General features: G+C 41.4%; 1 protein-coding gene across 2 annotated transcripts; it reads right to left on the reverse strand.

The window, feature by feature from the left end:
• Window positions 1-95: 95 nt before the first annotated feature.
• Window positions 96-9,384, reverse strand: LOC106571940 (prostaglandin E synthase 3). 2 transcript variants are annotated; one of them, XM_014145530.2, is made up of 8 exons: window positions 9,078-9,384; window positions 5,192-5,305; window positions 4,560-4,629; window positions 4,325-4,423; window positions 4,056-4,145; window positions 3,819-3,875; window positions 1,336-1,363; window positions 96-1,169 (listed from the first exon to the last, which is right to left on the reverse strand). In XM_014145530.2, coding segments are annotated over exons 1-8 (480 nt in total). In that variant the 5' UTR covers window positions 9,080-9,384; the 3' UTR covers window positions 96-1,149. The 2 variants fall into 2 exon arrangements, with proteins under 2 accessions (XP_014001005.1, XP_014001004.1); XM_014145529.2 differs by having other exon boundaries at window positions 4,008-4,145.
• Between the last annotated feature and the right edge of the window lie 2,639 nt (window positions 9,385-12,023).

A 12,023-nucleotide genomic window follows, 5' to 3' on the forward strand; every position in this document is an offset into this window, starting at 1 on the left:
GATTAATGCAGTTCAGTAGCCATGTCGCACCCCACTGAACGCTGTACTCTAAAACTGCTTTGACACGCATAGACAGTCTTCAAACACACACCGTGTGAACCATGAGTCTTAGTTTATTAAAAAGACGTAGACAATAAAAAAAAATCCACTGCAATTCAACATCAATTTAAGTTCTTCAGCCTGTGATAACCTGACAAGTTGACATACACACCAATAACGACACTTATATTCATCTCCCCTGACGTACATGTTCTTGACAGTGCAAATATAATTTGGTCATTATACAAGTTTACCATTTCATATCAACAACCCCCTCCCCACACACAAGGGGTATTTTTAACTGCCATAACTCTAAAACAGATGGAATATTCTTTAGGGTACAAGACAAATCCAGATGTTAAAGGCCTAAACAGATAGGAATGAGTATGCTCTATTCCTGTGTAGATGTGTGATGAATAACTAAACTGCTGTTGGATCGCAAATAGTAATACAGGATTAGTCAAATAAAAAAATTGATAGCGGTGAGCAACATGTCAAGTCAGATGCCTGTAATGAATTCCAGAACATTTAAAATCTAAATGAACATAACATTGATAAACTGTTTGCGACATAACAGGTGGGGAAGAAAAGGGAAACGGGTAAGCTTAAAGGCTAAGCTACTGAAACATGGAACGGTTTCTCTGATCACTACCTATATGCCACAGGGGAGGCTCACAAGTAGGAACCAAACAGAAAATGTTCAACTGTTCTGATACACTGCTCAACTAACTTACCACAGAACCTTGTGGGGGAGGGTAAAACAGACATTTAATTACTTTTCATTACATTTGACAATCTCTTTACATGTATTGCTTTCTAGGTTGAGGATGACTATACAGTACATCCGAAACAAATCATGAATGCTTAATCTAATAATAGTAAAACAGGACACGCCAAGAGTGCAGCACTGCAAATGGAAGTGGAGACTGCTACTCTGTACAACACTATGCATATCAACCTTAAGTGGACTGATTGGAAATTAGCTCTGGAGCAGAGGCTATGGATTTAAACATGGCTACCGACTCATATCTGTACAGATTCTTTCCCCCAGTCTTCAATTTCAAGATAGTTTGATTCTTCCTTCCATCCCTCTTCCAGGTTTGAGGGTTTTCATTCCAAATCAGGCATTTCTGGGGGGAAAAATCATTAATATTGGAAAGTAAACAAATGGACATGTGATAAAAACAACAATATACTTCGGATAGCACTTCTGCGCCAAAACATTTCTGGGTTAAGGTATGTCAGGGTATACAAATTATTAGAAATCTCAGTGTGATGAGAAAACCTTTAACTTACTTTCATCGTCACTATCTGCAGACTCATCCTAAACAGGAATAGAAATAAGCATGAGAAGATGCATATGAAAGGCCTGACTGACAATTTAGTTGCATTTTGCAACCCTTTGACTTGGCTGTGGAAGTTCAATTTGTAATTGGTCGTATGGATGCGAGCTGCACATTCTACATGGTCACCTCATGCAAAACTTCCTATTTTTCAAAGAGGCTAAAACCATGATTTGCTCAAAAACAGTTAAGAGCATTATCTTCATGATTCCTGCTATGAAAGTATCTGCCATGGCCCAGTGCCCGTTTGGCTGGGGACTGCTGCGGTGACAAGTGGGCCACTCACCGCCTTTCCCGGGAAGAAAAAAAATGCTCTCATAGAATCTCTTCTGATTGTATAACATTTCAAAATCCAATTGCGGGGAAAACAGCTATCCTGTGTTATACGGTTGTCACTATTGAAGAGGCATTTCTCAGCTTTCTTATTCATTTCTAAACTCTCAATAGCACCATTTTAAAACAAAGATATTTTATAGGCCTATGGCTTTTGAGATATGGAGCGCGCGACATGCGCATCCGCCATTGTGATTGCATAAGTCTCACTGGGAAGTAGGCTACAACTGCAAAGCTTTTTAGGACATTACATTTACTGTTAGATTAATACATGGATACTAGCATCGGGTATTAGTTAGCAATCTAGCGTTTGAGTTTCTACTTACTCAGGTGGTGAATTGAACCTAAATAAGCCTAGATTAGTGCATATAAAGATTGGCAAATAAAGCTCTACTGAACAAAATAAATGTGAATTCTTGAGCTCTATTTTAACAGTTAAATATAAAAAACTACAATAGCCTAGTTGTCAACCCAAAATTCATTACAATGGCTGGATCATAACATTTTGAATGATAACATGTTAGATGAAACCATCCGAGTAGTGTTTTTACACCTCCTAACCATCTAGTCTAAGCCGGGGGGGGGGGGGGTTCTACTAAGCTAACATGTGGACATTCAGAGACTTGTTCCGAAGCAACTCCTGCGTTGCTTGGCTGTGTGCTTAGGGTCATTGTCCTGTTGGAAGGTGAACCTTCGCCCCAGTCTGAGGTCCTGAGCAGGTTTTCATCAAAGATCTCACTGTACTTTGCTCCATTCATCTTCGCCTTGATCCTGACTAGTCTCTCAGTCCCTGCCGCTGAAAAACATGCACAGAGCATAATGCTTCCACCACCATGCTTCACCGTAGGGATGGTGCCAGGTTTCCTCCAGACATGAGACTTGGCATTCAGGCCAAATAGTTCAATCTTGGTTTCAGCAGACCAGAGTCTTGTTTCTCATGGTCTGAGAGTCTTAGGTACCGTCTGGCAAACTCCAAGCGGGTTGTCATGTGCCTTTTACTGAGGAGTGGCTTCCGTCTGGCCACTACCATAAAGGCCTATTGGTGGAGTGCTGCAGAGATGGTGTCCTTCTGGAAGGTTCTCCCATCTCCACATAGGAACTTTAGAGCTCTGTCAGAGTTAACATCAGGTTCTTGGTCACCTCCCTGACCAAGGCCCTTCTCCGATTGCTCAGTTTGGCCGGGCAGCCAGCTCTCGGATGAGTCTTGGTGGGTTCCAAACGCCTTCCATTTAAGAATGATGGAGGCTAATGTGTTCGTGGGGACCTTCAATGTTGCAGAATTTTTTGGTAACCTTCCCCAGATCTGTGCCTCAACACAATCCTGTCTCAGAGCTCTACGGACAATTCCTTCAACCTCATGGCTTGGTTTCTGCTCTGACATGGACTGTCAACTGTGGGACCTTATATAGGACAGATGTGTGTCTTTCCAAATCATGTCCAATCAATTGAATTTACCACAGATGGACTCCAATCAAGTTGTAGAAACATCAAGGATGATCAATGGAAACAGGATGCACCTGTGACTCAGTGAGAGTCATCCATCCACAGAGGGATCATAGTAGTTTGTTGGTCAAACTGGACGATTTAGACGCTTTGTGAGAACAATTTTCGCAGTGTCAACCATGGCAGATGCGGAAGAGCGGTATCGGCGGATTGAGACGCAGCCCATACAAAAAACATATCTTAAACACTGATTATGATGGATTTTGTTTACGTTAATTTGATTTCCACAGGACCACGGAAATTGTAGGAGAAGGGTTAATAAAGCACTGAATATCTTTATAAGACAATTACTAATGTTCTATATTGCATGCCGCCGTAGGAAAAACTGGTGCAACCAAATCATGGACTGATGCAACCAACTGGAGAAACCTAGTGGCAACAGTACCACCAGGGGAAATTTTAGTGTGACTCGCTGATATGACCATCGCAATTAAGGTTTGAACATATTGTGCCCCACACATTCTTCTAAAGAGACTGATCAGTCATTAGCAAGCCAGTACAATAGAGGCACATGACTAGAGCGTGACATCGTGTTACTGTACAAAGTCAAGTAAAGTGAAACTGAGAAAAAGAGGATGAACTCCACAGAGTAGCTCTTACATCATCAGCACCATCTAGATCAGGTAGGTCATCTTCCCCCCCCATGTTGTTCATCATCTGCAATCAGAATCACAAAGAACAGCCTGAGCCAAATATCATCATGCTGCCATGTACTCATTTGTACAGTCTTGGCCCAACCGTTCATACAGCAATCAAGAGCAAGTTCACCAGTTACCCTAGGGCCCTTACTTTAGCCATTGCTTCTTGTGTGTTGAACGCCATATCCCCATCTCCTACCTCTGAGAAACGATCGAAGTTGCCTAGCTCCTCGTCCGAATCATCCTCCCAGTCTTTCCAGTTGTTAAAGTCGACGCTGAGCCAAGTTAGCTGTTGAGGAATAGTATGTATGACAAAAAGGCTTGCAGATGCTCATCTGGAGGTCATCTTCCTGGCTCCTTACATGCAGTTAGAATTCAGCGTGTTCCGAAATCAATTATCAACCAATACGTAAGCACATCATTTTTATTTAACTATATATGGCAAATATATTACACACTAGAACTGACCTTAGCCTTCTCTTTTGTTAGCCTCAGCCACGGCTTCCCAGGTTCAGCTTTTCGCAAACAGCACAACACTGACCGATCTGTGCGTTTGTGCATGGATTCCTGTGTGTGTGTGTGTACAAGAGATACATGAACACTTTCATTATGCAAAATTAAGTTCCATTAGTTACACATCATGCAATCTGTACCTCGTCCTGAGGACAGGATGACAATGTAATGAAGTGATTGAGTGACTCACATTTTGATCAATGGCTTCGAAAAGGTCTACTTCATTCTCGTGTTTGACTTGGTCAGTTCCTCCAAGACAACTGGTAAAGGGAGGGGAGAAAAGAATTCAGCATGAATTTGGCTTAAATGGATTCTCCGGTACTTATGTATACTTTTTAACCAGTAGTTCCGAAAGTAGCACTCACAAGCCAAAGTGGTCCACGAAAATTGCATACTACATCACGTGCAGATATGTGCACCACATCATTGCTCTCTTGCTCTCTCTCTGCTGTGTATGCATCATGCTAGCTGTCACTCATATGCTGTGGGGCTGAAGCTCATTGGTTGACCTCAAATTGCTAGGGGGCTGGCCCAAGTGGGTGGTAAATGTAGGGAAAATAGTGCAGCACAACTTCCAGAAAAACAGTTTATTTCGGCAGTTTGTGGTCAATTGAAGTAAGACACTAATTCCGCTCATAAATTCTGCATGTATGAACTACACAGTGACACATCTAGCCCAAAGTGGGAGGGTTAAAAATCTACTTAGTAGTTGCTTAAGTCCCAGAGCACATATTTAAACTGAATTAGAGGGATTTTAAAATGCCTAGAGCAGTTCGAGCAAACTTTTTCTTTAAAACTCCATTGACAGATGTCATAGCTCACCTGAAAGCAAACTTTGCTTTCTCGAAATTGATCTTGACATCCTTGCTGTCCGCTACGCAGAACTCGATGTAGACGGAGTCCCGTCTGTCATACCACTTAGCAGTCGCTGGATGCCTGGAAACACAGATCAAGAAACTCAATGAATGACAGCGTTCTACATAATATTTAGTGAATTAAGCACCCCCCCACAGGATAGAATGGTTGGCTTCAGTAGAATCAGAAGAGCAAAAGCTACTGTATCTATTATCACTGAAGAGGAAGGATCTCCTGCTGGTATTTTCCAGCAATGTTGTCTTGGATCACAAACTGCATGCACATCACCCTAATCATTACACTGATCCTACAGCTGTACCCAAAGGTAACTTCTACCCCAGTGCTACTAACAGTGGGAGGCGGGGACAAACGGCTGTGAAGCATCTGCATGGAGCAGGTGTGACACAGTTGCGAGTATCATTTTCACGTCTATCCAAAGATGTTCGACCAGTCCGGGCTCTGGCTGGGCCACTCAAGGACATTGGAGACTTGTCCCAAAGCCAGTCCTGCGTTGTCCTGTTGGAAGCTGAACCTTCATCCCTGGTCAGAGGTCCTGAGAGCTCTGGAGCAGGTTTTCATCAAGGATCTCTCTGTACATTGCTTCGTTCATCTTTGCCTCGATCCTGATTAGTCTCCCAGTCCCTGCCGCTGAAAAACATCCCCACAGCATGATGCTGCCACCACCATGCTTCACCTTAAGGATGGTGCCAGGTTACCTCCAGATGTGACACTTGGCATTCAGGCCAAAGAGTTCAATCTTGGTTTCAACTAGAGGTCAACCGATTATGATTTTTCAACACCGATTATTGGAGGGCCCAAAAAAACTGATGCCAATTAATCTGTCGATTTTTATATATTTGTATTAATGACAATTACAACAATACTGAATAAACACTTCTTTTAACTTAATATAATACATCTCAAATAAATAATGAAACATCAATTTGGTTTAAATAATGCAAAAACAAAGTGTTAGAGAAGAAAGTAAAAGTGGAATATGTGACATGTAAAAAAGCTAACGTTTATGTTTCTTGCTCAGAACATATGAAAGCTGGTGGTTCCTTTTAACACGAGTCTTCAATATTCCCAGGTAAGAAGTTTTAGGTTGTAGTTATTATAGGACTATTTCTCTCTATACCATTTGTATTTCATATACCTTTGACTATTGGATGTTCTAATAGGTACTTTAGTATTGCCAGCCTAATCTCAGGAGTTGACAGGCTTGAAGTCATAAACAGCACAATGCTTGAAGCACAGCGAAGAGCTGCTGGCAAATGCAGGAAAGTGCTGTTTGAATGAATGCTTACGGGCCTGCTGCTGCCTACCACCGCTCAGTCAGACTGCTCTATCAAATCATAGACTTAATTATAATATAATAACACACAGAAATATGAGCCTTAGGTCATTAATATGGTCAAATCGGGAAACTATCATTTCGAAAACAAAACATTTATTCTTTCAGTGAAATACAGAACCGTTCCGTATTTTATCTAACGGGTGGCATCCCTGAGTCTAAATATTGCTGTTACATTGCACAATCATCAATGTTATGTCATAATTATGTACAATTCTGGCAAATTAATTGCGGTCTTTGTTAGGAAGAAATGGTCTTCACACAGTTCGCAACAAGCCAGGTGGCCCAAACTGTTGCATATACCCTGACTCTGCTTGCACAGAACGCAAGAGAAGTGACACAATTGCCCTAGTTAAAAGAAATTCAGGTTAGCAGGCAATATTAACTAAATATGCAGGTTTAAAAACATATACTTGTGTATTGATTTTAAGAAAGGCATTGATGTTTATGGTTAGGTACACATTGGTGCAACGACAGTGCTTTTTTCACAAATGCACTTGTTAAATCACCCGTTTGGCAAAGTAGGCTGTGATGCAATGATAAATTAACAGGCACCGCATCGATTATATGCAACGCTGGACAAGCTAGATAAACTAGTAATATCATCAACCATGTGTAGTTGTTAACTAGTGATTATGTTAAGATTGATTGTTTTTTTATAAGAAATGTAATGCTAGCTAGCACCTTACCTTGGCTCCACTCGCATAACAGGTAGTCAGCCTGCCACGCAGTCTCCTCGTGGAGTGCAATGTAATAGGTGTCCAAAAATGCTGATTGTTATGAAAACTTGAAATCGGCCCTAATTAAATCGGTCGACCTCTAATTTCATCCAACCAGAGTAACTTGTTTCACATGGTCTAAGAGTCATTTGGTGCCTTTTGGCAAACTACAAGCGGGCTGTCATGTGCCTTTTACTGAGGAGTAGCTTCTGTCTGGACAGTACCATAAAGGCCTGATTGGTAGAGTGCTGCAGAGATGGTTGTCCTTCTGGAAGGTTCATTGGAGCTCTGTCAGAGTGACCATCGGGTTCTTCTCCTGACCAAAGTCCTTCTCCCGATTGCTCAGTTTGGCTGGGGGGGCAGCTGTAGGAAGCATCTTGGTGGTTCCAAACTTCTTTCATTTAAAAATGATGGAGGCCACTGTGTTCTTGGGGACCATCAATGCTGCAAACATTTTTTGGGGACCCTCCTACAGATCTGTGCCTTGACACAATCTTGTCTCGGAGCTCTATGGACAATTCCTTCAGCCTCGTGGCTGGGTTTAAGCTCTGATAGGCATTGTCAACTGTGAGACCTTATATAGACAGGGGTGTGCTTTTCCAAATCATGTCCAATCAATTGAATTAACCACAGGTGAACACCAATGAAGTTGTAAAATCAGCTCAAGAATCATCAATGGAAACAGTATGCAGCTGAACTCAATTTCCAGTCTCATAGCAAAGGGTTGGAATACTTATGTAAATATGCTATTTCAGTTTTTATTTTTAATACATTTGCTAACATTTCTACAAACAAGTTTTAGCTGTCATTAAGGGGTACTGTGTGTACAGGTGAGGGGGAAAAAATGTTTAAGCCATTTTAGAATAAGGCTGTAACATAAAATGTGGAAAAAGTCAACGTGTCTAAATACTTTCCCGAATACACTTAACGTTAGCTACTATTAAGGACATTAGTCAACAATGAGCATTCTGTATCATTAGCCAACTAAGTTAGCCATCTCGCTTGGCTTCCTTACAGCTAGTCAGCAGTAGGATAAACAGTCTCATTTTGTTGAGAGCAACTGGACATTATCTAGCCATTTGCACGGTATGAATAAACATTTCGTTACAGCAAAACTATGCATCGTTCGTTATTTCTATAAATCCTCTTAATCTGGCTAGCTACTTAGGCTAGATAGAACTCTTTGAACGTTAACGCTACATCTCGTGAAGGGATTTCTGTTCTGTGGCTAACGTAAGCTAACTAGCAAGGTAGGTAAGGCCAACCCATGGTGATTGATCGATATGCTAACTAATCTAGCTAGATAACGTTAATCAGTTGTAGCTACCTGGCTAGCGTTAGCTCACTGAAACATGGACAGGAAAGCACACCACACATGCCATGCGGAGCCATGCACTTGACCACACTAACACGTTAACTAGCCAGCCAACTTTCGTTACTGTAGCTAGATAGTTTCTACTAATGGGAAAAATTCCCATTAGCCAAAAGGGACTGAGTAAACAGAAAACTAGTCAATGTTAAGTTGGCTAACGTTAGTAGTTAGCGCTAGTTATCAAATTATGGACATTGGCACTCATTAACTTGCATTGTAAATTAGCTTGGTAGTTAACAGATAGCTATGAAATAAGGCCTATCATCGCTAGGTGTTCCTCCCGTCTTTCGCAAAAGCATGTTGGTATGCTAGGTAGCTAGCGGCATAAAGAAACCAACGACGTTAGCTAGCTACTGGCGCTAGCTAAATTGTACAGAAGCACGCGCTCGCCATTCCTCACAAACTTACATGTCTTGTTGTATGTCAAATACCGTTGTGATCGCCGTCTCCTTGGGGATACACAATTAAATTTAGAATACTGTCCTTGTGGGGAATTCGTTTCAATGGGCTGTAGAAAAGTGTGCGCGAACTACAAAACTGTGTATTGTATATCCACACACTGCAAGGCCACCCCGTCTACTCCTCGCGGACTCTGAATCGGACCTGACGCTGTGACGCAGCTACCGCGCCTTCGACGTTTCTAGAGCCTTCCCCAGCAGGGTTGCCAGGTCCAGCCACATTTTCTAGCTCAGTGACAACTCAACATCTACGACAAGGCCTGAAAACTAGCCCAAATGTTTGTTTTCAGCAGCAAGAGAGGAGTTGCCACATTTAGCCCCAAAAATATTTTGACATAACGTTATCGAGCGAATTAAGGATTATTGACGTAATTTGTAATGACGAAAAAAATCTGTTTTACATCAAAATAATAATTGTGAGCTAACGTGACTAAAGGAATTTGAATAGGTTGCAAGATAATAGAATTCGCCTTTATTAAACTCGCCAGATCATTTTCCATCAATGGACGTTAACTCGTTTGACTGCTATGATTGTCAATAAATCCCTTAAATGCACAACGATAGACAAATCCAACAGTAGAGTTTGAGGGGTGAAAATTCGACAGAGGATCTCAAAATCTCTGTGCAAGAAACTTGGACGAATTAAAAAAAAAGTTAGGCTATTCTCTGTCAATTGTGCCAGATGTTAAAACTACAAACCGTTATATGACGTATTTGCGAGATTGACTTGTCATTTCAATAGGCATAGGCTAATTACATTTCCCCGATAGCCTACAGTAGCCTAGGCAATATGTAAAATTGAAGATTTAGGTGCTTGCTTAGTTCAAATTGAGACTCATTTAACATAAATGAGGCGATTGAGGTAAGAAGTGCTCCTGTTGCCCAAACGCCTGCTGGAATAGGCTACTGAGGATGGGGTTGATGGGGCAATCACTGAATCATATATTAATCATATGGAAATGAACTGCATTGGCCTATGCTTGTCAACAAGAGCTAGTGTATTTAAAAATGTTTTACCTGCAGCCTAGTCTGATTTACCTTCAATCTAATGCAGTCCAACAGCTGATCGCAATAGAACTGTGACCATGATCACGATTGCTAATTTAACATTTCATTAACTAAACATGGCCATTAATAACTTAATACGAACAAGGCTACAACAACAATAAGCTGAAGTTATAGGCTATTTGTTAAATAGTTTGCCAGTACCAGGTACAGTACCAGTACCAGCTACACAAGTGGCACACGTTTATTTGCAATGCCTCCAGTGATAGCGTCATTTCAACATCTTTATTGAATGAAATGGTAGGTTACAGTAACCTACATAGGCATAGAAATGAATAGGCTACTTAATGGCCAACATATGTATCCTTCTCAACATGTAATGTCAGTTTCATTGTGGACTTCTCCCCATAACTTCATGTTTCGCTTGATATGGTTTTCCATAAGCCATGTCGACATTAGAAGGCAGTTTAAACCTATTTTATCTCATGCGCTCTATAGCGCCTAATGTCGTTTTCCTGTGCTTTGGCGCCGTATTTCTTGACTCACATCAGCGTGTTAATATTTTATGGAAAAGGGGAAGGAAATAGGTGTCTCCATAATGACAACCTAAATAGCATACCTTCAACTGCTAAGAAGTTGTCATGACGTGCACGTGCTTCTGTCTTTGGGATCCTGAGTGGCGCTGCGATACAGTGCTAGAGGCGTCACTACAGACCCGGGTTCGATCCTGGGTTGTATCACAACCGGCCGTGATCGGGAGTCCCATAGGGTAGCGCACAACTGGTCCAGCGTCGTCCGGGTCAGGGGAGGGTTTGGCCGGAGTATACAGTCATTGTAAATAAGAGTTTGTTCTTAACTTACTTGCCTAGTTAGATAAAAAGCCTCCTCTTCACTCACGTGACTCAGCTGCCATATGTTTTTACATTGCCAAAGCAAGTGAAATAGGTGAACAAAAAATGCACAGTAAACATTACAAAGTTCCAAAGGAATAGACATTTCAAATGTCATATGGCTATATAATGATGTGCAAATAGTTAAAGCACAAAAGGGAACATAAATATGGGTTTTACACTGGTTGCCCATCTCTTGTGGCAACAGGTCACAAATATTGCTGCTTTGATGGCACACTGTGGTATTTCCCCCAATATATGTGAGTTTATTAACATTGGATTTGTTTTTGAATTCTTTGTGTCTGAAATCTCACTCACTCTGCCTCACTGCCTGATAACAGCAGGTCAGTGAAATAAATAAATATATATAAAGAAAAATGCCAAACCCTAGATAGCAGCATACTTGACCCCAGGTAGCCTAGTGGTTAGAGCGTTGGGCCAGTAACCGAAAGGTTGCTTGCTCAAATCCCAGAGCCGACAAGGTAGAAATCTGTCATTCTGCCCCCGAACAAGGCAGTTAAGCCACTGTTCCTAGGCCGTCATTGTAAATAAGAATTTGTTCATAACTGACTTGCCTAGTTTAATTTAAAAAAAATAAGTGGTTGACCTGGCCTGACCACAGATCTACGGTTACTCTATTCCTAGCCTTTATCATTAGGGGGATGGGGAAACACCCTGTATCAGGGGTTAACATACCTACTCTTTGAAAACCTCTGGGTTGATGCCTGGTGTATTATCATAGGCATCAATCAGGTATTTCTAGGATATCAAATTAATTGCATACGAATGCATGAAATGGTTTGGTGCCCAAAATATCAGACACTACACTTTGTATTCCCATTAGCAACCTTCCACACCTTTCCCGAGTGCATGCCACAGCTTCCTTGATCCATCAGTAACTCAGAAGGGCAGTATTCACTTAACGTCTTCCGATGAGTCACAGTAACAGTAGATACATTTCCAGCACCAGCTCATGAAAACTCCACCGTTCCGACTTAAAT

This window comes from Salmo salar, chromosome ssa15 (genome assembly GCF_905237065.1).
Source record: "Salmo salar chromosome ssa15, Ssal_v3.1, whole genome shotgun sequence".
Taxonomy (NCBI): Eukaryota; Metazoa; Chordata; class Actinopteri; order Salmoniformes; family Salmonidae; genus Salmo; species Salmo salar.

Excerpts from the sequence above, each read along its gene's own strand:
- LOC106571940 (XM_014145529.2), bottom strand. Across the intron at positions 4,424-4,559 it reads TCGAAGCCATTGATCAAAAT|GAATCCATGCACAAACGCAC; the intron begins GTGAGTCACTCA and ends ACACACACACAG. Across the intron at positions 1,170-1,335 it reads TGCAGATAGTGACGATGAAA|AAATGCCTGATTTGGAATGA; the intron begins GTAAGTTAAAGG and ends TTTTCCCCCCAG.